The sequence below is a fragment of the Oxyura jamaicensis genome, chromosome 28, assembly GCF_011077185.1.
Source record: "Oxyura jamaicensis isolate SHBP4307 breed ruddy duck chromosome 28, BPBGC_Ojam_1.0, whole genome shotgun sequence".
NCBI classification, from domain to species: Eukaryota; Metazoa; Chordata; class Aves; order Anseriformes; family Anatidae; genus Oxyura; species Oxyura jamaicensis.
The window spans coordinates 609280-636477 of NC_048920.1; the positions used below are offsets into that span (position 1 = coordinate 609280).

The following is a 27198-nucleotide window of genomic DNA, read 5'->3' on the forward strand; positions in this document are numbered from 1 at the left end:
GATTATTCTAAAGTTTGGGTTAAAAAAAAAAGGGGGGGGGGGGGGGGGGGGCAAAATTTCTGGTGGGGAAAAGAAAGGCACAGAAAGGGGTCAGCTGGAAGGGGTTTGCTCACTCTCAGTTACAGGAGGCTGCTCCACTGCAGCCAGAGGTGGAAGGAGAAGTGAATTTGCCCTGCAGAAAAACCAGAACTTCCCTGCCTGGTTTTGGTGCGAGGGGTCCCCGTTTGCCCTCCCCAGCAGAGCCAGCAGCAGCGCCTTAGTGCCGGTGTCACCGCTGCCACGAGGGCTCCCGGGGCCCCGTGCCCAGGGCCGCTGGAAAATCCCAGGGTGCGAGGCGCTTGGCAAAAACCAGAACTCCAGCGCCAGCAGCAAGAGAAGCCAGCAAAGCGCCCAGCAGGCCCGCAGGAGCCGAGAGCAGCGTCCGAGCACAACGCACGCAGCTTCGCAGCCCCTCAGAGACCCCGGGGAAGCGAGCCGGGGGGCGGTTTTGCTCTGTGCCGTGGGATGAGGAGCGAGCGCTGCCCTTGGAGACCCCTGCGAGAAAAGCACGTGGCCCCCAGGGCTGCAACAGCACCTGCAGGATGCGGCCCTTGCAAACAGGGCAGCTGGCTCCACAGGGATGAGCACACCAATAACCCTTAGTCACGAGGATCCACGTCCCATCAGACCAACCGCCCAGTCCACGAGTTCCACCCCTTCCCGAGAAGCAAAAGGGAAAGAGAAAAGCCCTTCTCCAGGCACCGCGGGGCTCCCGGGGCGCAGCGCTGCCTGAGTGCAGGAACCGGGGTGAAAACGAAGCGTTTGGTTTCCGTGGGCAGCTGCTCTGGGGTGGAGAAAGGCAGCGGGCTTTCACTGCTGCTTGTGTCTGAATTTGATTGTCTTTTTAATTAGCTGGCAGTGCCCTGGAGCTTGGGACAGGTGCCGTAATGATACGTTAGAAGCGAGGAGGCCAAATACATTTCTGAAACGTCTTAATTAGCGACTTGCCAGTGACCGACTTGTATGACCTTGATTAAACCACCAATGCTTGCCTAAGACAAAGGTCTTGCTATTTCTGTAGCCTTTAAAAAGCAGGTGACTTATTTCTTCTTCCTTTTCTCTTAGTAGACAAATGGAACAAAACGCAGGCAGCACACCTGGGACATCAGAAGGAAGCAAGACAGGTGGCATCGCCGTAGATACAAGGACCGCTGAATTGATTTTGCAATACCACAGCAATATAATCACAGGAGATAAGATACCCACTGAGAAACCACCACCTGGTATTTTCAGAACCCTTCCTAGGGGAGAAGGCATGCCACGGCGTTTCCCCTCTCCACAATCGATTTGCGAACGCGCCTGCCGACAACGGGGGTAGGGAAGGGCTCGCACCAGCAGCTTGACTTACCGTCATCCCGCAGGAACTGCCGCGTTACCCCCCTCAGTTACCCGGCACTCCATCTGCACAGGTAATCATCCACAAGCTTTTAATCACCGACCTACCAGGCAGCTTCCTGGACGTGCTGATGGTTTCCTGAAAGCATGTGCTGAACTTCTAGGAACGCGCGAGCACGGATCGATGCGGGGTAGCACCTCTGCACAGGAGGGCTGGGTACAGGAGGGCCGCTGGCTCGTCGCTCGCACGACCGAAGGGTTTGGGGCTGAATTTCCTGTGGCACTTCGCTGCCTAAAGGTGGTGCAAACAGGCAGCTTCACCTGCCCGAGAGCCATCCAAGCAGCAAAGAGGATATTTAACCAAAGTCCTCAGTGCCTTAGGAAAACGTTTTAAGGGTAACTAAAAGGGGGAAGAGTCCTGAACATTTGAGCTCTGTGCGGTTTGTCCTAATGGGGCTGGCTTTTTCTTCCAGAGGGGTGAGAGATGGAAGAGCGTATCGTGCAGCCCCGGCTGTGCAAAGGCCGTACAAAGCAGCCGGGAGGTATGTTATAGCCAGAGCTGAATGCAGTGCATGCAGAGTGCGCTAGGTCAGCAAACACCGTCGGAACCTGGCTGGCCCAAGGACGGGACACTCGGGAAGCACTTGTTGGGACTGCCCGGAGAAGCTGCGGATGCCCTGGAGGTGCTCGAGGCCAGGCTGGATAGGGCTTTGGGGTCCGAGGTGCAGGGGAGAAATCTCAGGCTGGTGGGAGCGTGAAGAGCTTTGACATAAGGAGAAGCCGGGTAACATCATGAAGCATAAAGGAAAGCCAGAGTAAGAGAAGAAATTCCTGCAGGTGGACCTGCGAGCTGCAAGAAAGCAGCGCACGGAAGGAGGCAGCGCGAGGCTGTGATTAATAACAGTAACAATAATAACACGAGACCAGGGAAATAAAAAATGAACCATTTGTGTTGGAGGCAAAACTCCTCACAGTGACTGCTGCGGTAGGACCAGAGGCGTTAGGGACAATTTGCAGAAGTGAGGGGTGTTTGAAAGAGCATTCGAGGCAGCCCCTCGGAACAGAGGCCTCAGCTGCCCAGGGGACACGCAGCCACCACCAGCAGAACTGGAGACAGGGAAGCCCGCTCCATCAGGCTGACTCAGACCAACTCTGCTTTGAATTAAAGCATCTATTTTAATACATCTCCCAGTGGTCTGCTATTAAATTATATTACCAGCATTTTTCAAGAGCACTCCGTGTTTCAGACCAGTGCTTTTCCCGTTTTTGCTAGCTTTATGAAGGGAAGGAGGCGGAGAACAGGCTTGCCAAGAATTTCAGAAGGCAGTTTTCTGTTGCCTCCCATGCCTTCTCTCCTGCCTAGGAGGTGGGCATAGCAGCGTTAGAAGCCAGCAAAGCAGGTGAAAATGAACAAGCCTGGAAGGGAGAAAGCGTCTGAGCCAGGTCCTCCTCCAGGCCCTCGCACCCCTTCGCAGGGCCACCAGCACCTCGGCCACCCCGCTTCTGCGAGCGGCAGCCAAGCATGGCTGGCAACAAATGAGGTCCCAAAAGCAGAATTACTCACACTTAACCACGGCTATCTCCACCTGAGTCAGCCCCAAGAGCTCCTTTTAGATACGGAGGAGGAAGATTTACTCCTGAAGCTCACCCAACGACGAGGAGACGAGGCAGCCTCTGCCCCTGCTGATGCCATCAGTGTGCGAGGAGACAAAGGAAGGCGACGCCGGCGCGGCCCTGAGCTGGGAGCCCAGGCTGGTGCTCGGCCCTTTGCTGGTGGATCGTCTCGTGGTGCGATCGCCCAGGCACCCTGCAGGTGGAGAGCCACACGGCCTGTGCCAGTGGGCAGACAAACACCACGCTCTTGGCTGCCCTCCGGGGAGGCGCACGCCGCAGCCACCAGCGCGGCAGAACCACGCTTACCGTAACTGGGTCAGGCACGCCGCCGTCATCCCCACCTCTGCTTCTCTAAACCACGGCACCAAGCGTTAGGCACCTCACCGAGAGTGTTTTTCAAGAGTAATTAAGTCAGGCCAGGAGCCCAGCCCCAGAGTATGGAAACAAAGAGGTGAGCGTGCACAGCAACTTGTTCATAGCGCTTCAGAGGCACCAGAGCCCATTAATTGTCTGCTAATTGATTTTACTATCTGTATTCCCCTTAGACATAACTCCAGGACAGCGATAGGAAATTCCAGGTGGTTTCTTATTCCAGGAAACTCTTCATCTCGGTCAGAAGCGAGTCCTTCTTATAATTTAATAACTGGTACATTGATTTCTCTTAAATCACCACAGCTCTGCGCGCTGAAGCACTTTTAAAAATTAATACTTTTTTTTAAGAGTAGGTTAATTCCCCCCCTCCCTTTAACAAGAAGGATTAATGGGAGATTGCACGGGGGTGGTAGCAGGAAGAGGGCTGCTGCACGGTTAACATGTGGCCAAGAGCCCCCATGCACCACGAGCTGTCCGAAAGGCATCGCACGAGGCTGTAACTGCGCCTTACAGCACTCTGCAAACGGCTCGACCCCACAGCCGCCGCCTGCTGCCTGACCCCACGGCCTGGACCAGGCCGGACTGACCTTCCCCCGGCCCGAGCACAGCTCCGTGTAGAGGGGGTACCGAGCTCCCTGCCAGGGCAGCTGCAGGTCGAGCTGCTCCTCTGCACCAGGAAGCAACGAGCAAAGGGAAGCAACGAGCCCCGGCTGGGCTCCCGCGCAGGACCACCGCGTCCACACCGTCCGTGCTCACCGGGAGCCGCTCAGCCCCGCTGCGGGAAGGGCAGCTTCGTTTTCAGTGGAACTCAGGAAAAACGCAGTCAGCAGAGGAGCTCGGAAAGGCCCCGGGGTGGACAGAGTGAAGGAACAAGCTGGGTGAAGTTAGGCAAACGGGCTGACCACCAGAAAAAGGCTCAGAGGAAATGGGCAGAGCCGCGTGCTTTAAGTGGTTCTGAGCAGGACGGAGCAGTGAAGCTTAAAGAAAAACCTGTGGTGGCTGCGAAGCAAGCATGTAAGTGACCGGGACGCTTTTCTAGAACAGCTCGCTCTGCTTTTACGATAAGGCTCGGCGCTCAGACCGCGGTTACCAGCCCCTGGCCTGGAGATAACCAGATGCCAGAGCACAAACTGCAGCCTCCCGGATTTAGCGTCTTGTTGTGGCAACCACCCGCTCCGACCAGCGGCGACGAGATAGCGCTGTTATGGTAGAGATGCCTCTGGGCAGAATTACTGCCTACCAGCAGCGGGCTCAGCGGCACCTCGAGACTTCAGGTTGCGAGGCCAGAGGAGCACAAAGCAGGCAGGGAGGGGAGCTGCGGAAACCGAAGTCGTGCGTCTCCCCCGGGGGTTGATTTCCAAGGATGTATGTGCAGTCAGCAGACCTTTTCTGTAAGATGACGACACCACAAGGTCTGAGCAAGGCTCTGGCTTAGAACAACAGTTCCCAAGATCGAGAAGTGCTATCGGACTCCAGTATGGCCTCATAACTATTTTCTAAACCTTAATTTAAGCCACTTGTTTACATAAAGAATGCCAACAGACTGGCAAGGATGAATCACCCAAGAGCAAGCCAAAAAAACAAAAATACTGCAGAGGAACCAAGTTCCCATTCGGCCGTTCTGGCCACGCACATGAAGCATCTTTTCCACCGTGCAGCAGGCATTCATCGGGGCTGCTGCGCTACACGCAGAAATGGGCTTCTCACCAGACCCAAGTGCCAGCGGTGAATGATTCAACTAAAAAGAAATTCCCAGAGCAACTCAGAAGTGTGGCAACTCCCTCTGATGGCACCATCAGGCCAGCAGTCTGCGTTCTGGAGGTGCAGCCGAGGAGCTCTGAGACAAAACAGGGAGAGAAGACGGGGGCTCAGACGGCAGCGCTGGGGGAAGAAAGTTGAGCCTCCCGCTCTCTGCGCCCTTGGGTCGGTTCCTCAAGCCCTCGGTCACACCAACAATCCTCAGATCACCACCACCAGCAGGAAGCGTTTACTGCACAAACGCCTCGACGGAATCAGTAGGCATCTGCTCTTTAGACCTTTCAAATCCATTTTCAGCATCAGGTGCATCCCTGGAAAACTCTAAAGAGAAACTGCCTCTGCAGCCCGAGTCTAGGCTGGAGTCCCGCTGCAGCCCCACACAGCCGCAGGTACGCGCCGGGGACGCAGCGGTCACCAGATCACCACCAGATCACACACAGGATCCCAAAGCTTCGCCCCACATCAGAGATGACGTCTCCATCCCTGGGGGGCCAGGACAGCGTGCAGGAAGGGCAGCACTGCCGGGCTGCGTGCAGGCACACACAGACTGCAGACACGCAGCGCTGTGACCTGGGGGTACGGGTCCGTCGCACAGCAGAGCCTGCTGTCGCAGCCTGGATTCTGGTATCTGAACAAAGACGGGAGAATAAGCCGTATTCCTGTGTGAAGACGGCCGAGGTTCTCACATAAGCACCCAATTTATCCTGGCTGCCCAGTGACCACGGATTTAATCAGGAATCTCTTACCAAAGCGTGCAAACTCTTCATGTTCTCTCTCTGGTTTCGGCCCTTAGTCTGGCGTGGTCATAACAGCACCACGTTTCAGGGGACCTGCCACTCCTGCTGCCACACCGGGCGAGTACGGAACAGACAGGTACTTTCCTATACAGACACCTGGAAAGATACAGCCACCCAAGCTGCTCCCACACCTTCTGAATGGCATGTTTCAGCTTCCCGTGCAGATTGTTAATATTTAACAGTTTGGCATCTGGGACAGCAGGAAATCGCTAAAGTGGAAAATACTGCTGAAGCAAGGGATGGAAAGGCTCCAGGACATTCCCGGATGACTCCAGATGGATGCCACTGCCTCCAGTTAATTGCCCGCTCTATGAGATCCAAGCTCCAGTTCTGGCTCCTACAAAAAAGCACCAGCTTTTCTTTGGAATGACTAGCAGTTCGGAGAGCCCTAGGTTATATCCACGTATTTCCACGTTAGCGCTTACCACATGCTAACGTGTCAGAGCATTGTAGCAAACCCCACGAAAAACCTGAAGGCGACGAGAGCCAAGGGTTCGGAAAGGCTGCTCTGACCCCACGCTTCAGCATGGCAAGCAGCCCGAGCTGGAAGTTGGCTAAGACTAAAATGCCTCTCGGGGAGACAGAAGAGCACAAAACTTGTGTTATTTCACATTAGCGGGCACTGTCACACTAGGCACCTGGCAGGCACACGTCTGTCTGCACTGTGGCAGCCCCAGACAGACGCCGCTCTTCTCAAACACTAACTAGATCTGAGCAGTTTCACACTGGAAAACAAAGCTCTAACAAAAATCTCATTCAGTGCTTCTCGGTTTCAGAGCACACAGGGTGACGCATCACTGCCTTGGGTTATCTGTGGGAATCTCCAGAAAGTCCCAGGCAGTAACGCTCAGAGCACGGGCTTACAGAGAACCACTGAGCGGGACGGAAAAACAGCCATGAAATGCTCTAATCCTCGTGTGAACCTGTGTGGCACTACCTGCTCTGCGTGGTGCCACTGCGAAGCAAAAGAACTAGCTTGGCTGCGATGGATCCAGAGACGGACACTTCATTCCCTTCTTGAATCAGAAGGACTTTTGCAAGCACCTTGGAACGGGTGCAGTCTCACAGCAGCTCGGCTTCTCCTTTTCACACAGAATCTCCAAAATCTGCTCTTGTCGAGCTGGCAGAGATCGATTTCCGCATGCACCAGGGGAAGGAAGCTGATCAACCACTTAGATACTAGAAAGTGTGCGGGTTAAAGAAGTAATTAAGCCCCTTTCCTGTTAAACCCATCAACCAAACTACACCAGACCTGCACGCTGAGACCTGCAGAGAGGACCCGTCTCCCTCTTCCCATCGCAGGCTGCTAAATGGCTCGCACAGGTTGAGGAGATGACATTTCTGCCTCATTCCTCCCACAATTAATGCTGCAGGAGGCCAAGATCAATGCTATTAGAACTCATTTACTTATCTGGTTTTATCCAGGCAGAAGACCCTGGTCAGCACAGCTCCCGGACCAGCAACAGCTACTGGTGACCGAGCAGCCTGGCGGCACTGGGTGAGTCGCAGCTCTGCCCAAGGAGCTGAAGTTGGGTTTCCACACCAGTGGCTTACCTCAAAGGGCTCGAATCCCCAGCATATGTAAAGCCAAACCTGCAGAAATCAGACCCCCAGGGAGGTTCGAAACCTTTCTCTAGGCTTGCCAAGAAAAAAACACAGCAGGAATTAGCACATCTCCCTCAAGAAGAGGGGAAGCGCATCAAATTGCTGTTTTCTACTGCTATTAATGTATTTCGTGCCGCATTTCTGAATAAAGTTCTTTACAGCCAAGCTGCTCTTCCCTGCTGAATCAATTCAGCAGCGTAATCCAACGTTCGTGACACTGCATCCACTGCAAAGCAAGAAGCTGAGGCATCTCAATGAATCACGCAGGAGGAACAGAGATTACAAAGGAACGAGTTTCTGTTTATACACATGTCTTGACATTCAGCAGCTAGAGAAAAAAGCATTCAAAAGCTCACAGGGGCCTACCGAAGCATTTCTTGACGTATCAAAGCACGATGCCAGCCCAAAGCACATTCGCACTGCCCCAGTTTATCCTCACGTCTCCCTTCTGCTGTTCTCAGCAACTTAGAGCTGCGCAGCGGGGCTCGGCTAGCATTAAGAGGGAAGATCTAGAAGGGTCGATCTCCACCTGAACGCAGAAGGGGCTGGAACCAAACAGCTCCACTGCACACACACCCCAACAGCACCGCCGTACTTATCTGCCACGCCGAGGCGCAGACCTGGGGCAGACAACTGCGATGTTCAGATTAGCTCCTTCCCACACGCAGAGGAAGCCTGGCTCGGCTGGCAAGCTTGTGTGTGACCAGAAAAAAAGAGTACTTCTAATGAAACTGATTTGACTTGTAGATAACAAAGATGAAGATTCTGAACGCAGCCCGTGGTTCTGCACACCTGAAGGGTTCCTTTGACATCCCCTGGGCACCTTTGAGGCTGTGAGGTCCGATCTGTCAGCAGCTGCTGAGCCCCCAACCCAGCCTGCTAATAACATCTCATTAGGAGACCTGAAGTATACAAAAGTTACTCTGAAGTTTTTCACGTAAGCTCCTCATTGCACTGTCTACTCAAAAACCTCCTCTGCACTTGACTTGAAGCACGTGCCAGCCCTGCAGTGCCAGCCCTGCCCCTTCTCACGTTGTCTGCCTGCAGGGAGAGCCGTGCTCCAGCAGCGGGTTCAGGTCACAGGCCCGGGGCTGGCAGTGAAGGGCGCTCTGCAGCGCTCCTCGGCTGCTGCTCTGAAGTTCTGGAAGCCCAGCAGGCTGTGCCCTTTGACTACCCGAGGGAGGATGCTGGACTGCATCCAGCACATTATCTGCTTCCCCAATAACCTGAGACAGGAGGGCCGGGGCTACAGAGTTCGTTCAGTTTGGCTGTTGCCTTGGTAGGTCAGCGCAGGGTGACTTTCTACAGTTTCACTCCCTATATGTCTTCAGACACTGGGTATAAAAAAAATATTGCAAAGAACACGCACAGACACCGATAACATCTGTACTAACTCCCAGAAAGGATGTAGCTGGTCCCTTCTTTATTTCAAGTCAGCTCTCTCACAGAAGCTGCACTTTCCAGTCTCCACTGACTGATCTTACCAGAAGATGTTGCTAAAAGCAAGCAAAGCATTTCAAAAACTCTACAGAAAGATCTTCCAGCCCAGAGGGATCCCTGAGGAAAGGATGCCTGCTGGTCCCTAGGGATGCCAAATGGACTAGGGAGACGGACTCTCACACTTCACCAACATTGAAGAAGAAAAAAAAAAAAAGGCACTGGCTCAAGCCTCAGTTTGCTAGGCACTGAGCTGATGTAGCCCTTAAACGTTCACTGCTCAGGAACCCACCACTTGTAATTGGCAAGGAAGGAAGTGCAAAATATGTAAGTGAAGAAAGTTTTAGGAGGCAAATGAATTAACTGACTGAAGCATTTTCAAATTCACACTTACCTACGCCCTCCTGCAAACAGGACTCTCCCATGTGCTTTGTGTTTGTTAATTTTAAAAGCCAGAAGCAATTTTAGCACGGGGAAGCTCCTACCAAGACAATGGACAGCTTCTGAATTGCTGCTAGCAGAATTTATCCCAATTGTGTGCAATTCCTATATGATGCCAGACAGATTTAAGACACTGCTGGCCTCTTCCTTTCCCCTCCGTACCACAACCCTGAAAAACAAAACCCATCACCACAAGAGTACAGTTTTTCCCCCAAGCCATCAGTAGCTATGTACTCACCTGAGGAAAATCACCATTTTTTGGTAAGAAGTCAGTGGGGTCCACAGATGCATAGTTTGTATCCAAGAAATGTGGTCTGCTGATGGAATTCATATAAAAATCGTGAGGGGAATTAAAATATTGCCTGTAAGGAAATGGGAAAAGCAGTTATTTCCTGGCAGTTCTGAGTATTCCTCAGGTTGCTTCAGACTCCAGCATCAGCGGTGAAGGGTCAATTACGGGATGACACATACGAGAGATTGATTTTAAAAAGGTGTGTTTACCCAGAAGAGATATCTACAAGGCAAACTAAGACAGCTCCAAGTTGCATCCTACTTCCCAGACTCAGGAGCACAAGAATCTGGAGAGCTGCATTAAGATCAAGGGTTGAACTCTCAGCAATTTGTGTAAACTGGGAAGGATTTCATAGAAAAAAAATAATCTGCAGGGCTAAATAATATTTCAGTCCTGACAACAAAGCAAAATAAGCCTGAGGATGTCCCAGTGCCAAGCGTTTGACAGGTGTGATGGAACCTGACAATCACACTGCAGAAGGACAAGCATCGAGTTCCACGGAAATATCACACCCAAATGCTCCCTCGGGTCAGGAAGCTGAAGCAGCCCCGCAAAGCGGCACAGACGAGCTCGCAGACTTGGAGAGACAACAGCCCCCTTCGTACACCCCCGGCAGAGAGCTTCACACCAGCCACAGATCTCAGCTTAGAGACAGAAAGGCAGGAGGGTTAGGGACGAACGCCCAGACAGAACTGTTAGCCCAGACACAGATGGATTCTGGATGGAGCTGATTATGCCTGGTAACAAAGCAAAACCTCGGCTGCACTAACAAGTGAAAAAAGGCAAAGGTCTTCGGATTCCTCCCTGCTGGGCAGGGCACACGCCAGCACTTCCTCCTGCTCCCTCGCCCTGGCTTCCTGCGAGCAGAAGGTAGGTAAGGATTGCACAAGAGCAGTTCCCTTCCTCCTTCCCAAGGGCAGGCTCTGGCCCGCACTCAGGCTGCCTTCTGGTTTTGCTATTACACACGCCAGCCTTTCCCTCTCCTGCAGGAGCAAGGAATGTGCTTCGTAATCTTTCCCGTAAGGGCCGTGCACTCACGCCGCTTGGGCGATCGCCACCCAACGTTTTCATGCTGGAGCCACTGGAAGGGTTCAGCCGAGCTGCCTGGTTTCCTCTCGTGGCAAGCTGTGTGCTCTCGAGGTGCCAAGCTCTCAGAAGCCACAGCAATCAGCTTCAGCAAGGCAACGTGAGGGGAGGGAGAAGCAAAATTTAAAAAGAAATACCATCCAGGAGCAGAGCTGGGGGATGACTACGCCACCGAAATATTATTAAGCAATTAAAATACCACGTGTGGCTAGCAGCTCATTCAGACGCCGTGCTTCGCATGCACATAGGTGTTTATGTTACCTCCTTTTTTCTCTTTGCATCGTAAAGATAACGCCCTCAAAAAGCAACAGTGGTGGATGCAGCACCCTTGCATGTAGCAGATCTGGCAACTGAACACTGCCTCGTGGCTTCTCGCTCTATTCGGCCAAATTACAATCTGGGTACGGTTCTGGGAATTGGCGTATTTACGCACGGGAAAGGCTCCTTGAGCTGCTTTCAGGCTGAAGCTGCTGTGGTCTCGCTCTCTCCCTTGCACGAGGACAGAGCTTGGCGAGTGCTTAACGAACTAACCAGGAACAGGGAAAACTATTTTTTACCAGAAAAATTACCATCGCCTCCCATCCCACCAGTGCCTTGTGGGGCTGGCCAGAAGTCAGCTAAGGTAACGGGAAGGAAACCAAACCAAGACAGCCCTGGCTCCCTGGCTGGAACTGCTGTGCCATGACCAGCGCTGGCGTGTTGCTTTGCCTCCCTTAATCCGGGTTTCAAACCTGTGAACGAGGGGTGCCTTTCTTCTCGTGGAAGCCTGAAATAAAGGCTAACGGGAATTCAGTGCTCTGAGACCCTCTTAGGAAAGCCACCAAGCACGCAGCATTTGCCATCACCCTTTGGTGCTCTGCCTTTTTTTCCTCCATCACGAACTCAGACGACACCCACCCTCGTTTGAGGAGCTGGCATAAAGCCACTGACGGGTTCGCTTGGATCAGACTGCAAAACCAGCGGTAACGGCAAGAATCGAGTAAGGACCTCGCTGCACTGCCAAAGCCAAGATGTGAAAACAGCCTCAGAGGAAGGTTGCCCCGTCCATCCCTCTCCAGGATTTGGTTACTAGCAAAGTGCCCCAGGGAAGCCACTCTGGGCGCAAGCCCTACATCACCCCTCTCAGGCACCGATTCGCACTGAGGTTGCCTCTTGAAGCAATCAAGGGGAACGTAAAGGAAAGTCCGTGAAGGTGTAAAAGGTTTGGAAGCCAACAAACATCATCGGCCTTACCGCAGAGCTGCTTCCTACCCTCCTGGAACGAATAATGGCTCAGAAATTCTTTCATCTTTCTGGGACATCACGAGCTGGGTGGGGAGCATCTTTGGATTGTATCAAGTTCAGACAATTGCTTTAAAGAGCAAGACTGCTGTTTTTGCTGCCACCCACTCTAAATATAGAAGTGGAACAGTTTGGTACAAGGCAAACCTGAACTGACATCTGACTCACCCAAATCATTCGATGTCAGTCCAGCCAGCGGGTCGCCTGGCAGGGCTATTTCACATGCTCCAAAAGAAGCCTGTTGGGCATTTTGTTTGCTTGGTTTTTAGAAAAAGAATTTGCTCGTTTCCTTCAGTTTTCCTGAAGCTCACATTTTCAACAGCAGGACCCCGTGGAACGCACTGGGGGCAGGCTTACTGGGATCCACACCTCCGGTGAGCCAACGCAGAGCACGTCCCTCCCGGGAGCCGGGTCTCCATCCTTCCACAGCTTTCAGCACCTGCTTAGACCGCCGTGATACCGTGCCTGCTCCACACCAGCTGCTCAGCAACGCGTCCGATGCACTCGAAGCCCCTCTGGGGCCAGGCTGTGATTTCAGCGCAGACCTCCTCTAGGTGCTTCAGCCAGGCTCTGTGCTCTGATGGTGCAGCCCCCATCCAGAGATGTAAATTCCGCATCTCAGACCAGCGGATGATGAGAGGCGGGCTGGCAAGGTCACCTGCTGCCTACACACCAACGCAGGCACTCCTCTTCCCCACCACGAGACCCGTTCACGATTTCAAAGCCTACTTTATGTCACGGCACGCAGCACTCCACTCGCTGGTGGTGGAGAAGCGCATGAAGCAGCAGGAAGAGAAGGGAGGTGTACGTTTTAGAAACCAGGAAAGAAATCTTTGCTCCTGGTTTTGAGAAATGCTCCCTGCAGGTGTGTGACACCACTTTCAGCAGCTCAACAGGCCTGACCCAGAGCTCCCCGAAGCAAGGAGAGCACCGAGCCCAGCGCTGCGAAGGAAGCCCAGCGCTGCTGGGAGAGCTGCCCTGAAATCAGCCCGGCTCCAGCCCTTCCCTGCAGGGCACCTGAACGCGTTTGTTCTTTCAGCAACTTTAATCCACTGTTTACATTTTCAGGTTAAGAAAAGCTGAAACAAAGAGGCGAGCGCTGGTATCTCTTAAAGAAATTCTCTAGCATGAAACTACTGAAAAGAAACAGGAAAAACCTGCCTCGGGACAAAGCCTAGGCTAGGGAAGTGAGCCGTGTCCAAACACGGCCACTCGCAACCCAGGCTTCTGCTCCCAGGATTTTGAAGAATCTTGGGCTAACTCTGATGCCATCTGTATTTATGTTTTTGTTCTTACAGTGTGGCAGCTTTAACTACGACTCCCTTTAGCATCCCCCTTTGTTTCCATCCCTTTTGGGGTTTCTACCTGTAGCGCACTCCGCCTACGATATCCCACCTAAAAAAGTTCAGCTGCAGTTTTCAAATGCACCAGGACAGACTCCTTTTGTTTGTCATGAAAGACAGATGTGGAAAATTTCACCTGAAAGGTAATTTTTACAGCTACCAGGATATGAAAAACAGGAAGCTAAAGGTGCGGCCTTGACTAAACCATTCTCCAGCAAATAAATGCTGCAGTGAGCCTCTTTTCCTAAAGTAACGATAGCAAAGTCAACAAGTTTACACCAGTGTTAAATGGAGGCATGTCTTTGCAGGACCAAGGCTCTAACATTTCCAGCAGAGTCGAGACAAGCAGCAAAGAGCAGCGCTACACAAGAAAAAAGTGAGGGGCAGAACCAGAACAAACGGTCAAAGAAAAAAAAACAACACAATAGACAAAGACAATCTAATCTTGTGGTTCGATGCAGCAAAACAGAAATTCTGTTATAGCTCCCTTGAGGGTTCACAAACCGTAATTTACAGGAATCGTGCTCAAACAGTACACCCTCTTCCAATCAGAGACGGGCTAGCTAAGAGCAAAGATACCGAACTTATCCGATAGCTCCTCTCCAGTTCTCACTTTGGGGAGTATCTAACCAGGCAGAGCTCCGCTCAGCACCTGTGGGACAGCGTCTTGGTAGCCGTACAGCAAGAGCGGTCCTCTTACGTTCACCCCATCCCTGCCGGCTTCCTTCCTTTGCAGAGCAGGCCCACGAGAAACAAGCAGCACTGATACGGAGGCAGAAGGGGTCTGGCTGCTCTGAGCAGGAGCTGATCGCCCTGCTGACGGCCAGCCTGGAGCTGCAGCGCTCGGAAGGATGGGTCTCTGCTTTTCCACGAAGATGCTACAATCCACTCAGGAAGGAGGCTGAACTAAGTCCTCACGCACCTGGAACGCGGTTACTAGCTCGTGATACCACGTTCTGCTTCTTTTACTTTTCTTCCTTCCACCTCTGACCTAAATAACAACGCATCCTGTACGTCCGTGCCACTCCCTGCATTCACCGCCACCCAAGCGGCCGTCAGCCAGCCTCCAGGCCTTCCTCCAGCGCTCAGCATCTCCCCAGCCCAACAGCGTCCAGCCCACGTCCCTGTGGCAGCACGTGGCCATTTTGTCACCCCAAGTATCTCCTGTCACATCCAGCATCCATCCTTCTGATCCAGGATGGAGGTTCATCTTACAGGGAAGAGCAACGTGTGTCATTATGCAGAGTCCCAAAAAATGCTATCTCAGCATGTACCCTACATGATTTTCCCACCAGACAGGGCACAACCCCTGCTACCACGCGAAGGTTTGAGACCCAGCACAGCTCTGTTCCACGGCACCTCGCTGCTAGGCAGCTTTACTTCGAAGGAAGTCACAATTTCTCACATGAGCCCATTCTCATCACTTCACACCGTGGGGGACGAGCTTATCAGCGCAGAGTATCAGTTATAACCAGAGGAAAAAGCAATGACTCTTGAACTCTGGGTTGCACGGTTAGGGCTGCGCACGTTTTCCCAGCAGACGTGGGCTAAGAGCATTTCGCCAGCTTCTGGTCATCCACACGGCAGCAGATTCTAACTTCACCTCACAGCAGCCTGCCACCCGGTGCCGGTAATGCCTTCCTCTCGTCCGCACGCTCCGCATAAAGCTCCAGATGCGCGACATTTGTTCGGCTAGATTGTGCTAATGGGGCGTTTAGGAACTCCATTAGTGCAACAAACCCAGGCTACAGCAAGGCTGCTTCTCCCTCACAGCAGCCACCAGGTTTACCAGAAATCAAAGTTCTTTGGCTTTGTTTTTTCTTTTTTCAAGCTGTTTGCTGCTTTTTCCAATATGTAGCAGTTTATGAAATGCCACAAGATGAGCGTGATGCAATTATTTCCCCATCAGTTCGAGAACTAAAGTAAACAAGGAAAGCACTACAGAAACAGTTGAATCATGGAGTGTGCAAGAGCATAGAGCTGTATAAAGGAGAACTGCACTCACTGGTTTTCACTTAGGAAAGATGAGGTTGGGAAAGAGGCAGGGTAGCAGTTACTCCACGAGTCGGCCGCCAGCATGGAATTCTGAAAGCAGAAACCAAAACGGTTACAAGCAGCTGAGGGCCAGCACAACCACCTGCAGCTCTCAGCCAGGAGCACGACTTCTCTCCCCCGGCGCCTGCCGTCAGCAGACGTGGCTCCCAACCTCTCGTAGCCTGGCACCGCTCTGCAGTGCCAGCTTCTGAACCTCCTGTCCCGTTCCTGCCCCCGGAGGACGACAGGGCCTTTCCCCTTTCATCACCCTTTAACTTCAGTCTCTGCAGAAAGCGAGTACCAAACCAATTCCCTTGAAGTTGGCTTGCACAGGTACGCGCCTGAACGCTTCCCACCACCCCCCTCCCACCTGAGCAGTGTCCAACATTCACGGGAAGCTTTTAGCTCAGCATGTGCCAGTACGCTCATGGGAAGAGCACATCTTATTTCTCAGCTTCTCTTTCATGCGTCCTTTTTTGGATCCAAAACAACACCACCTCGTGTCTGAAGCACCCCGCGTTTGGTGAGGCAGGCCTCTTTCTAAGCTGTATGTTCATGGATGTGGCAAAACTCAAACAAGACTCAGAAACGAACAGAGCTGCAGGGACACGTAAGCGATTTTGGGGTAAAGGTCTGCTTAGTGCCCTTTTCAGAACAAATGCATCAGGGATCCGGTCTCATTTTAGAAGCTGTTTTGGGACAAATACAACCCGTTCAGCTGTGCTACTCCCCCCAAAAAAAGGCACAGCTGGACCAGGTGACAGATTTAGCATCTCTCAGAGACAAGCTGAGAGGGAAACAAAGCTCACAGTCCTGCACAAATCCTTCGTCCCTCTCCCTAGCAGCCTGGCACCTTCCAGCTTTTAAGGAGCTGTCGTTTTAATCACAGCCTTGTTTTTCTCCTCCCACGTCCAAGGCAGTAAGCAGCCAGCCGTCCCCTCCACCTTCCAGCATTCGCGATCGATACCTCCTGCCCCTGGACGGCTGCCTAGCAAGTCTGGTAAACAGCTCCCGCAAATGCCCCCCAGGGCTCCCGGGACGCGGCTCCCGAGCTGGGCTGCGTTGCCCAGACGCCCACCGGGGACACCCCCACGGCAGCCCCGTGCGGGGCCCTCACCTCCATGGCCGGCACGGCGAGCTGGGAGCGGAAGGCAGGGACGCTGTAGAGCGCGTCGCCCGCCTGCTGGTGCTCGTGCTGCGGACAGCTCTTCCCCCCGTCCATGGCAGCGTGTGCTGAGGGCATCAGCCCGGGTCCCGCCGCATGAAGTCCTCCAGGCAGGGGGAGCGGGCTGGGGAGCGGTGGGAGGCTCTTTATCTGTGCTCTTCTCCCCGCACCATGTCCTAGGAGGGAAAAGAAACGCACGTTTAAGTCTGGTGAAGGGGAAGAATCACGGAATCACAGAAAAGAAAGCGCATCCAAGATCAAACCTCGCTAAGAAATCGGTAACAGCCATCAGGCTGCAAACGCCGGCTGCCTCTTTACCAAACAGAGAGGTTTTTACTGGGAAACAGTTCCCAAATCTCACCACACCTGGAATTCACCTAGATGGCAAACTTAAGCACACTTCTGCCTCACTGCAAACACTGCAGAAGTCTGGCAGGCTGTCGCACTCATCCGTCCTTTCTGCAGCAGCCAAATGCTGGCCTTTAGCTCAAGGAATTTTCATTTCCAAAATACAAAAAGATTCTGAGCAAACTCTTGACTAAAATGATCATTTCCCCAAGACTGCTCATTTTCACAGCAACTTACACTGGCTCAGCAGGTAATTTGGCAGGCTTGAGCTCTTAGGAAGCAGCTGGAACGCCAGACGAAGGCCTGTAAGATACCGACGTGCCACCAGAAATCAGCACACATTAGCACGCGGGCACTTAGCTCAGCCCGGCGAGTGCCAGCTTCGATTCTCACAGCCAGAAGAACGTGACCCCCGGAGGGGCACCTTCTCTCCAAAACAGTCCTGGCACCACCGATGGGAACTGTGGGGGGCACCTTCTGTGGGGGGAGGCGAAGTTCTCTGCAACGTGGCAGAGCGTTAACAGCAATCTACGCACCAAAAACCGAGGGAAAAGCGCGCGTCTTCCTCGGGCCACCTTCTGCTCTCCAGGACCGCCTGCCACCAGAAGCCTGCGGTGTGACAGCCCAGCAGAGGAAACCGGCCGGCAGATTTCCCTTGAGCGAGTCACCGCTGCTGAAAATCTAAGCAGCACAAAGTGAAGCTGCCATGTAAAAAACCAGCTTTTTTGATCGTTTACAAGATCCTTGCTACGAGGAGAGCTGCTGAAAAGTCAGTTCTGAGTCAGAGCCCCTTTAAAAATAAGCGACCTTTCAGCCGACAGGATGATTTCTGCATTTGTCATGGAAAGCAACATTAAAAGGACTGTTTACTTCTTTCTCTGGGTGGCTGGAGCCACGTCGGGACATCTCTGAGCAGGGCCCACGCGTGGAGGGGAGCAGACGACCCCCTCGCAGCAGGAGGGGGGGGGGCTGCCTCTGACCTGGGGGACGGCAGCGGGCGAAGCCCTCGGATGCGGGGACTTGGGGCAGCGAGCAGAGGATCGGCCGCCTGCTCCTGCGGCGAGCACGCAGATGCCTTCACGAGACGCAGGCTTCCAGACTGAATTAAATGGTTTGCCAGAGGCTGAGCACTTTGTGGTTTAAGAAAGCACTCCCCCTTTTATTTTCGATAAAGAGGCCGTCACCCTGGGACCCACACGGTTTTGCAACCTGGCAAGCCCGCGCCGGGCGAGAGCTGCGGCTCGCCGGGCTGCTCGGCCTCTGCCTCCTCCCGCAGCCCGGCAGATCACAAGAAACTTGCTTCGACTGCTCTGCCAAAAAAAAAGACCGAGTGACCAAGGTGTCCCTAGGTCCCTTTTCTCTAGGAGAATGAGGGAACGTCGCCTCCAAAGAACGAAGTTCGTACACCAGGAGCAACACCAGGCTGCCTGAAAAGACCATTCAACTACCAAAAGCCCAGAGCGTGTGAATCAATTGCTAACAGAAGAAAGGCTCCTCACAGAGGGATCACCTGGATCCTTCTCCCTGGCTTTATTTCACCACAGATTTTCTGCAGTCCCGTTCTTTGACAACCAGAAGTGTTTCTTTTTATTACACTATAAAATCCACACTCAGGCTTTATAGCCCATAAGCCCAGGAGCAAAACCAGCTAAGAATACTTAGCTAGCACCCCAGCACCCTAATTAATACCGTTCCACCGGCCTCAGGCCCCTTGATTAATTAGCCAAACGTCAGCACCAGGGTTCCCAAAAAGCATCCAGCAGACGGCTCGTATAGGCACAGAGCCTCGTCAGAGGCCACTTCATCCCGGCCTTCCCTGACAAAAATCAGCTCACCGGCACGGCCGCGGGGGCAGCAGCAGAACCCGGCGGTGCTCTGGCCCCGCGCGCTCCTGCGTTGGGAGCTGATGCTGAAGGGCAGCCGTTTAAGCGAAGGCTGCTTGGTGGTGTTACACCTCCTGAACCCAAAGGGCCGCCGATGAATTCCTCGGGCAGAGCTACGTCCACGTCCCGCCGACCGAGCGTCTCCGTGCACAAAAGATGCTGGAGATGTTACAATATTCAAGGGCTCCCTCCCGAAGCACGGGGAGAAACAACGCAGCCCCATCGGGGCGGCTGCACAAACACCCCGGGAGGCGCCTTCTGCTCCTGCTTCGAAGGCTGCTTTCTTCTTTTTCTTCCTATTCCTCTGATGCCACCGGGGGTCCCCAGGAGATCCCACAGAATTTTAATTTAAATTAATTTTAATAATAATTTTAATTTAAATAATTTTAATTTAATCTCAGGAAGGAATTAGTAAGAGGGAAAGGTCAGAATGCCAAGCAAGGCAAAGGTTTATCGTGACTCCACGGAACAGGGGAAACTCCAGGGCTGTCTTTGAGAGCGGCCAAGCCCCGCTCCTTCTCTGTCACCAGCTCCTGGCTTTTCTTCTCCACCCAGAGGACCCGACAAGAGGACCGATGGTATAAATTAAGCCTGTGCTACGACACCCAAACCCCCCGAACGAAGCCGGGGGGAGCAGAAGCCTACAGCTAGCTTCGCTCTCCATCCCGTCAGCCTGCTCCGAGATCCCCCAGCCTTCCAACTCAAGGCAGGCATTTGTAGCGCAGGGCTGTAAGGAAGACAAAGCAACAGAGAAACGTAACACAAAAACCCTGAGACGTTCTTCAAACGCTATCGAGAGCAACCAGCAGAAATGGCTTGTCTTACCAATCACATAAATAAAGCTCCGCTGCTACCGAACCGAGGCAGGGAGCTGTGCTGACCTCAGGTCAGCATCACAGACTTGCTTTAGAGCCATCGATATCCTCTGGTGCCTTTAAAATACTGGCTCTGCTCTTCTCACCAGAGAGTTCAGGTTTTTTGCCTTTTTTTCTTCCAGTCTGTAACAGCTTTCGCTAGGAAATCGGCAGCAGTGATTCCCGTAACAGCTGTAGCAAATACAGAGCTTCACTTCTACATCCAAAGCAACTTCTGAGGGGTAAAATCAATAGCAGGGCTTCTGCCCGCCTGCTCTGCATCACCCTGCGTCTCGGCAACGCCAGATTTCACCGGCCAGATACTCTGCAGAGTGCTTTTCTCTACAGCATTAGTTCCTTAGGAAAACTCTTGCACAATAGGTCAGGGCCAATTAGCAAAACGAAGGAAAACTGCTCGTTTAAACTCCTACGCCTGAGCAACAGGCGGCTGGAGAATGCCAACGCGCTGAATTTGCGTGGCAGAACTCCTCCAGAGAGATCAAAGCGACCAGCTGGGCGGACGGACAGCCCACAGCTACAGCTGCTTTCAGAGACACCGAGAAAATCGGCGAGAGGCGATGGAGCCCAGACATCGTGGAGTCCCAGGCTTGTCCTCGAGGCCGCACTGGGAAAGGATGAATCCCCTCAACATTTCTCGGCTTTGCCTTACGCTCACCAGTCCCAAGGGACTAACACCACGGACGGAGACGTGGTGCGAGTCGGAGGGCAGCAGGACACGGCCCATCACAGCACGAACAGCCCCTGCAGGTGCTCGGTTAGCATCCTCCGGGCAGCCTCAGAACCGCAACACTCAGCGAGTTCCTGCAAGCCAGAGCTCCCACTTCCACATCCTGTGCTGCCAGCCTAACAGCCAAAATTGGTGCTTGCTGACTGTAAGTTTTCAGAATTTCTCCCGCCCGCAGGAGCGGCACCTTTCTCCCGCACGCATCGCTGAGGGACGCGGTGCCCTTCCTCCCAGGCTCAGGGCGACCACGGGAAGCGCTGAAGCTGCTCCCGTGCAGTGTTTGAAAACGAAACCTTCCTGCCCGGCGTGACAAAGCCCCGCGAGCAGCCTGATCGCGAGCAGCCTGATCGTATCACAAGTCACCCTGATGAAGCTGCAGGGAGAGTTTCACTTTTAGCGGGCGTTCTTAAAGGCTCGCCGTTCAGCCCAGCCCCGACAGCCCACGTCGGTCCGGGATTCCTGTGGGATTCCTCGTGCCTGGGGGCTACGGGAAACAAGCTGCAACTTTGAACAGCTTGAGCTGCATAGGAATCTGTGGGATCGGTACTGTACCGGGCAACTTCCAGCCTGCAAAACAAAAACTGCTCTGCAGTACTCAGGATGGACAGAGCTGGGGGTAAGGGCTCGCTTCACAGGCAGCTGCCACCCAAGTAAAAACCCTCGGTACGCTCAGGAAAAGCGAGCACTTCCTCCCTGTTCCTTTCAGTCTCCATTAACTTACTCTAAATTGCTCTCCATTAAAAGAAGATAGCTGGGAAACCACAGCTATGCACACAACAGGCAGAGCTAAACCTGCTGACGGTGAGGACCGAAAGGCCTCACCAACTGGATCCCAAGGAGGCGCGAGCACAGCGGGAGGCACGAGCACGGGGGAGCAGGAGCAGGATGGGAGCCCCGAGCCCCCCACCCCGCCATGGGCACCCCGCCACGGCTGCCGGGGACGGGATTCCTGAGAACAGCTCGTACGCGAAGCGCCCCGAGAAACAGGAACCGAGCCCCACGGGATGCTAAGCGCGGTTTCTGTCCCCATCGCCAAGCCAGCCTCTAGTTCCTCTTTAAAGTTTCTTCTCGCCGTATTTTTGGACGGAGATGTGGCCGAACATTTTGCCTGAGCGATGAGAGGGGGAGGCTTTGAGGCAGAGCCCCCGTCGCTGGCACCAGCGGGGACTGGCGCTGTGACGCAGGAGGAGCGCGGGAGGGGAGCTGGGACCTGCCGCAGCCACGGCACCCTCACCGAGCTCTGACAGAGACCAGCAGACGAGACAGCCTCTGAGTACAACAGCGTCAGATCTTTTCCCTGTAAATAATTCAAAATAATTAAAAGTAAACTATTTCCATTTGTAAATTCCATCCCCTGTTCACGACTTAACTCCTTTTGTTCAGGCAAATCCAGTTCTCCGCAGCGCAACGAAGCACTGCCCGGTCACGCGTCTGAAGCGCTCCTGGAAAAGGGATTTCAAGTTAATTTAGCAGGAAGACAGAAGTTCGTGCAGAAGCAGAAAACGCCGGGGTGACTCACTCCAGCTCTCCTCTGCTCTTAAGTAAAAGACGGGCGACTCTGAAAGACGAAGGCAAAGTTTTCTCTTCACCAGCTTAGAAAGCAGTTACGCCAGTCAGGCATTCAGCTCACCGAAAACAGAAAGGAAGAATGCCTCCAGCTCTGCGTATTAGAAAGCACAAAACAAAGCGAGCCCGACGCAGCAACTTCAAAGGAATATTAGAAAGTTACAGAGGAGTGGAGAAAATTTAACCTCAGGCGAACGCGGAACACAACTGAGTCCAGTTACAAAAGCGCAGGATAACATCAATCTAGAAGATAATAAGTATCTGTGATGAAAAGGGAACCACTGCGGGGCACGCTAACCGAGCGCTTTAAGCCACCTTGATCTCCCGAATGCTTTCAGCAAGAAGGAATGCACTTCGGGTGCATTTGTTCTGTACAGACCCAGCCCCGTAAGCTCCTGTGTGCAGCACCACCAGGCTCGTGAGCACGACGGAAAAGGAAGCGGGGGAAAAGCTCGCTACTTACCTGGGCTGAGCAAGCCAACACAGAGCTGCGGAGTGCCTGAGAACAATCTATCTGACAGATTAACTGCTGGAATTAGATGGTCTGTAAACAAGGAGGAGAGCTGAGATCATTTCAAAGCTTCTTGCCAGATCTACGTGAGACAGACGGTGGTGCACGCAGAAGAGCTAACTCGTCTTCCAGAGACTGGGGTCACAGGAGCGAAAAGGAAGAGCTTCATGTCCCAGGCAGCACCAGCCCAGCCCCTCACCTGCAGCTCAGACCACGTCGGGGGGATCAAAGACAGCTTTTGGGAAGGAAACATCCTCGAGAAAGCATGAACCGTCCCACACGGGTAGACTCAAGTCAGGCAGATTCAAATTGCACCTAAGAAACTTTGTAATAAACGCCAGGCAAGAAAAGAGAAGCTGGAAACCGGCACCGAGGCTGGGCAGGGCGCACAGACTGCAACGGCAGAGGCGCAGAGCGAGGGGCGGCTGACAGCCAGGGCAAAACCGGGCTCACTGGAGGACCCTGAAGGAATCACTCCCCAAAGAGCTGCACCATCTGCTCACCCCGTGCAGAAAGCAGTTCACTTCAGCTCCAGCGTGCACGCGGCAGGCGCAGCAGCACGAGCCTCTCGCACACAGGTCCGTCCTCTCTCCGGGACCTGCGGGGCGTCACTTCGCCCCGCGCCACGGGCTGGCCGCCTGCAGCCAGAGCCAGCTCTGCCATTCCACCGCGCGCAGCCTGCGACCGGGGTTGTATCGATGCCCCCGGACCCACACGGAGCTGCCTGTGAAGTCCAACCCTCTCAGAGGCTCCGGGAGGCTGCGATGTCGTGACCAGGGGTGCGAGGGGCAGAGCAGGGTGGCTGTATTCACACCACACAGGTCTGCCATGGAAACAGCCGGACCGCGAGCGAGGCAGCGCCTCACGTCAGGCTGAGCGCGCCCACGTACGGACAGGGGAACTGCACCAACGGTGACTCTGACCGAGCTCCGTGGGGTCCTTGTCCTCCTTCCCCCGGGAAGGATCAGCACTGCTGCACAGCACCTTGGGCAGCCGAGGGCTGTGCTGCGCCCAGGCTCACGCTGCCGGTCACCGGGACGCTCCTCGGTGCAGTTTGGATACTCACAAGTCACAACGGCCTTAATCCTCCAAAGAAAAGCACAGAAATGCAAGCCTAGATAATGAGAGAAGGAAAAAGCTTCATCTGGAGCCCCGCTGCTGGCACCTGCCCCAATGTGCCATTCCCGAAATTTCCTCGGATTAATATTAAGCAGTTAAGTGGCACGGCAGCTTTAGCACCCACACAGACAAAAGAGAACGGTTCATTAGCTGCTCGCTGGCGGAATTCCTCTTAAATCTTCCCCGGATACTTTTGTCTTAAGGATGCACAACTGAGGCTAACTGCTGATTCTACCTGGAATGCTGATCTCACTCGCTATCCACGCGGCACGCCCCAGGACGTCGTCCTCCCCGCTCCCCTCGTCCTCCCTCCACTAGCAGAGCCGCCAGGTCCCCGCCAGGTCCCCGCTGCGGCCGCACGTCTCACGTCACCTCCCCACAACGAAGCCGCTGCAAAGCGGACAGCCGTGCCCTCTACTCGCAGGCTGCTCAGCCTCGTGGTCTGTCTCCAAATGCTCCGCTCCGAGAAGCGGGCCATTGTTCCAGCAGGGACCCAAACACCTGTAGGTGAAGCTTGCTTGTAGAGGACAGGTTCTGTCCGTCCCTGCTCTTGCACCTGGGAGAGGAGATGGGACAACTTCTGGCCAGAGCACAAGTTCTGCGCACCCCTGCCGAGGACCCCGGCACGTTTTAGCAGCGGTCGATGCGGCAGCACCCCCTGCACAGCCAAGCGCCCAAAGCGGAGCACGCGGGTCCGTCGGGCAGAGGGACGGCTGGGCGGTCGCGCAGCTCGGTCGAGGAATGCAGGAAACCGCTCTCCAGCGCAGCAGCTCCACTGCAGCAAGGGCTCACCCTGAGCGGGGCAGCTCCTGGCTGTGAGCGAGGTCCTGGACGAGAACAAACCACAGCAGGATCGGGCCTGGAGCAGGCTAACGGGGCTCAGCGCCGCGACGGTCCGGCAGCAACAGCGCACGCCTGGACGTAGCTGTAACACAAGCCCTACACAAACGGTAATGAGCCAGCCTCAGAAGCACACCTGCAAGGTAGCAATGCGCTATTATACTGTTTAATTAAAGGGGAAGAGAAGAGCAGGAAGAACAGAGCTAAGGTTCAAAGCCAAGAAACGCAGGTCTCCGGATCCTCTGTGCTGTGCCTCAACCCCCAGTTCAAGGCGATCGCAGGAGATGCGTTGGAAGAAACCATCCCCGTCTGCGCCGAGCACGTCGCGACACCCTGTGCCGTGCTGCCACACGGGGAAGGAGCTTTCTGGTTCACACAGCCACACACACCCCAGGACTCTGAAGCCTGCTTCCCCACCAATTGTGGGCACATAAACCCCATTCCAAAGCAGCCAGCCCCCAGGCAGGCTCAACGTACGCCTTCTGCGCGCAAGAGGCATGTATTGGTTTCTTTCAGAGCTCCATGTTTACAGATCTCGATCGTGTTACCAAAAGAGACTGAGGAGTTTTAAGCTGAAATGGTTCCGAATATAAAACTCCTAATTAAGCCTGGACGGCTTTCCAGAGAGATCCAGGCTCTCGCGATTAAAAATCAAAGCGCGGTATTCAGCGACTGCACAGTTAGCTCTTTATGACGGTGTCACTGTTCCAAAAGCTTTAAACCTGTGTCAGCGTTTTCATTATAAGCCCTCCATTCCAGGGAACTATAACTTAAGCTTAAAAAAGGCCCATTCAGGCAGGAAACACAGCCCTCAAACACGCCCCACGCTCAGGATTTTAAACACAAAACTCAGAAAAAAAGGAAAATCCTCTCCACGTACACTTCAGCGTCAAAAAAACCCTGCAGCGAACGCAGCCGCAGCGCTCAGCGAGTGTCCGGTTTGGCAGCCGCAGCCTGTCCCATGCCTGTCCCATGACGAAACGCGACGCTCGGCCCCGCTGCTGCTGGTCGGGGCGGCGGGGAGCAGCGGGGGACGCGCTACGGGCAGGGCTCGGGAGCTCCCAGCAGCGAGCCGCCCGTTAAAGGAAGGGAGAAGTGAGCTTTTTTCAGCAGTCTGTTCCTGATCAGAATGAGGATGTAAGGCCTTGACAAAGGTATGGGAGGAAACGGCATTTAGCAAATCGCTGAGAACGGCGAGGTTGCAAACAAAGGTGTGAGTTCATACCCAAGGCAAACCCGCCCGCAGGACTCGCGGAGATCTTTCAGAACACTTAGAAGTGAGGAATCAAACTTGAGACCTAACGTTAAAGGAGAAAAGGCTGTGCAATTCACTGACCGTGCCACCTCCCGACGTGTTCTGCGGGTTTACTGCTGCATTTTCCTCTGCAGACGTTTTCACTTTCAGCCACCCTGAAAGCCCCACATAAGCGAGATCGATTCCAAGAACGGGCAAAGCACCATCGAAGGAAACAGCTGGGGAACGGCACCCTTCTGTAGGGAGCCAGCCACCCCAGCTGCCGCTTGAAACAATCCCAGGCAAAAACGCCCCTCAGACTAGACAAGGACCCCCCGGTGCCAGCCGCAGCTCTGGTAACTGCAGCACCTGACACCAGGCGAGCGGGCGGACAGGAACGGGGCAGTGCCCGAGGTCGCCGTGAGCACCAGCTTTGCGCTGCGCCGCTAAGCGCCGAGGGTTCAGATGTTTCAGGCTGCTCCCTCGGCAGTGATTGAGAAAGGACTCGGGATGATTCAGGCACCCTTCCCTCAGACAGCACTCTCACTAGCCTTTCAATGAGGCTTCGCTCAGCTGCGCTGCGAAAGGACGGTCTTATTTTAGGAAAACGAGTACAAACATCGGGTGAACTGATAACCATCAAAAAAGAGCAAGCAGCAGAGACGAGAACAGAACTCAGGCTTTGAGGGCTACAGCCGGCATCCTACCCGATAACTCTGCGCAGTCTGCTTCGGGGGATGCACAGCGGTCCCTGAACTGAAAGCAAAAGCACCACTACGTGATTTTCCACTTACATTCCCGTGACCGGCTGCCGTTGCGCTGAGCGGCACCACGCTGCCCCACGCACGACGCCGCGGGTAACCCGCAGCTGGCAGCGGCGCAGAACTCACAGCCGGCACCCCCCTGCCACCAACCTCAGAGCCGGGAGGGCGCAGAAACCAGACCCCCACCCCCACCCCCACCCCCCACCCCCGGCCTTTGGGTCCGGCAACGGACCCGCGGAACCGGCCCTTCAAAAGCCCGCCCGACTTCGCTTGGAACCGGGCATGTTAACCTGGAGCCGCAGGAAGATGAAGCCCTCCCAGGCTGATCTTTACGGCTGCTTTTGACCCGGACGCTCGGCGGTGCCGGGTTTCTGCGCTCCCCTGCCAGCAGCAGGCCCGCGGCCCCTCAGCGCTGCTCGGGCTCAGCACCCTTCCGAATCGGGCCCCGGGCGGCCACGAGCCCCCGGCTCCGCTTCGGGAGGAGACTCAGCACCCCCAGACACCCGCCGCGCGCGGAGCCGAGCGGGGCAGCACCGAAGCCCCTCGGGAGGCGGCCGGGGCGCGGAGCCCCCCCCGGGGCCTTCCCGAGCTCCGCGGGCCGCGGCGCTGCACGGGTAGACCTGGCGGCCGCGGCGCTCAGCGCGGTGCTCAGCCCCGAGCCGCGGCCGGGCGCCGGCGGCAGAGCACGGCGGGGAACCCCCCCACGGCCCCGAATCCCCCCCGGCCGGGAGACCC

The 27198-nt window shown here is 54.5% G+C and overlaps 1 protein-coding gene across 2 annotated transcripts in view; it reads right to left on the minus strand.

Moving 5' to 3' along the window:
• The window catches only part of SBNO2 (strawberry notch homolog 2), a 43623-nt gene extending 26848 nt beyond the window's left edge, over positions 1–16775 (minus strand). Inside the window, exons 1-3 of one of the 2 annotated variants that reach the window (XM_035348086.1) lie at positions 16552–16775; positions 15406–15485; positions 9637–9760 (exon numbers count right to left, since the gene is read on the minus strand). In XM_035348086.1, coding sequence (XP_035203977.1) covers positions 9637–9760; positions 15406–15485; positions 16552–16677 — 330 coding nt within the window. In that variant the 5' untranslated portion in view covers positions 16678–16775. Of the gene's footprint in view, positions 1–5864; positions 6303–9636; positions 9761–15405; positions 15486–16551 lie in introns of those variants that run through there. The other variant, XM_035348088.1, reaches the window with a different exon arrangement.
• Positions 16776–27198: the final 10423 nt, after the last annotated feature.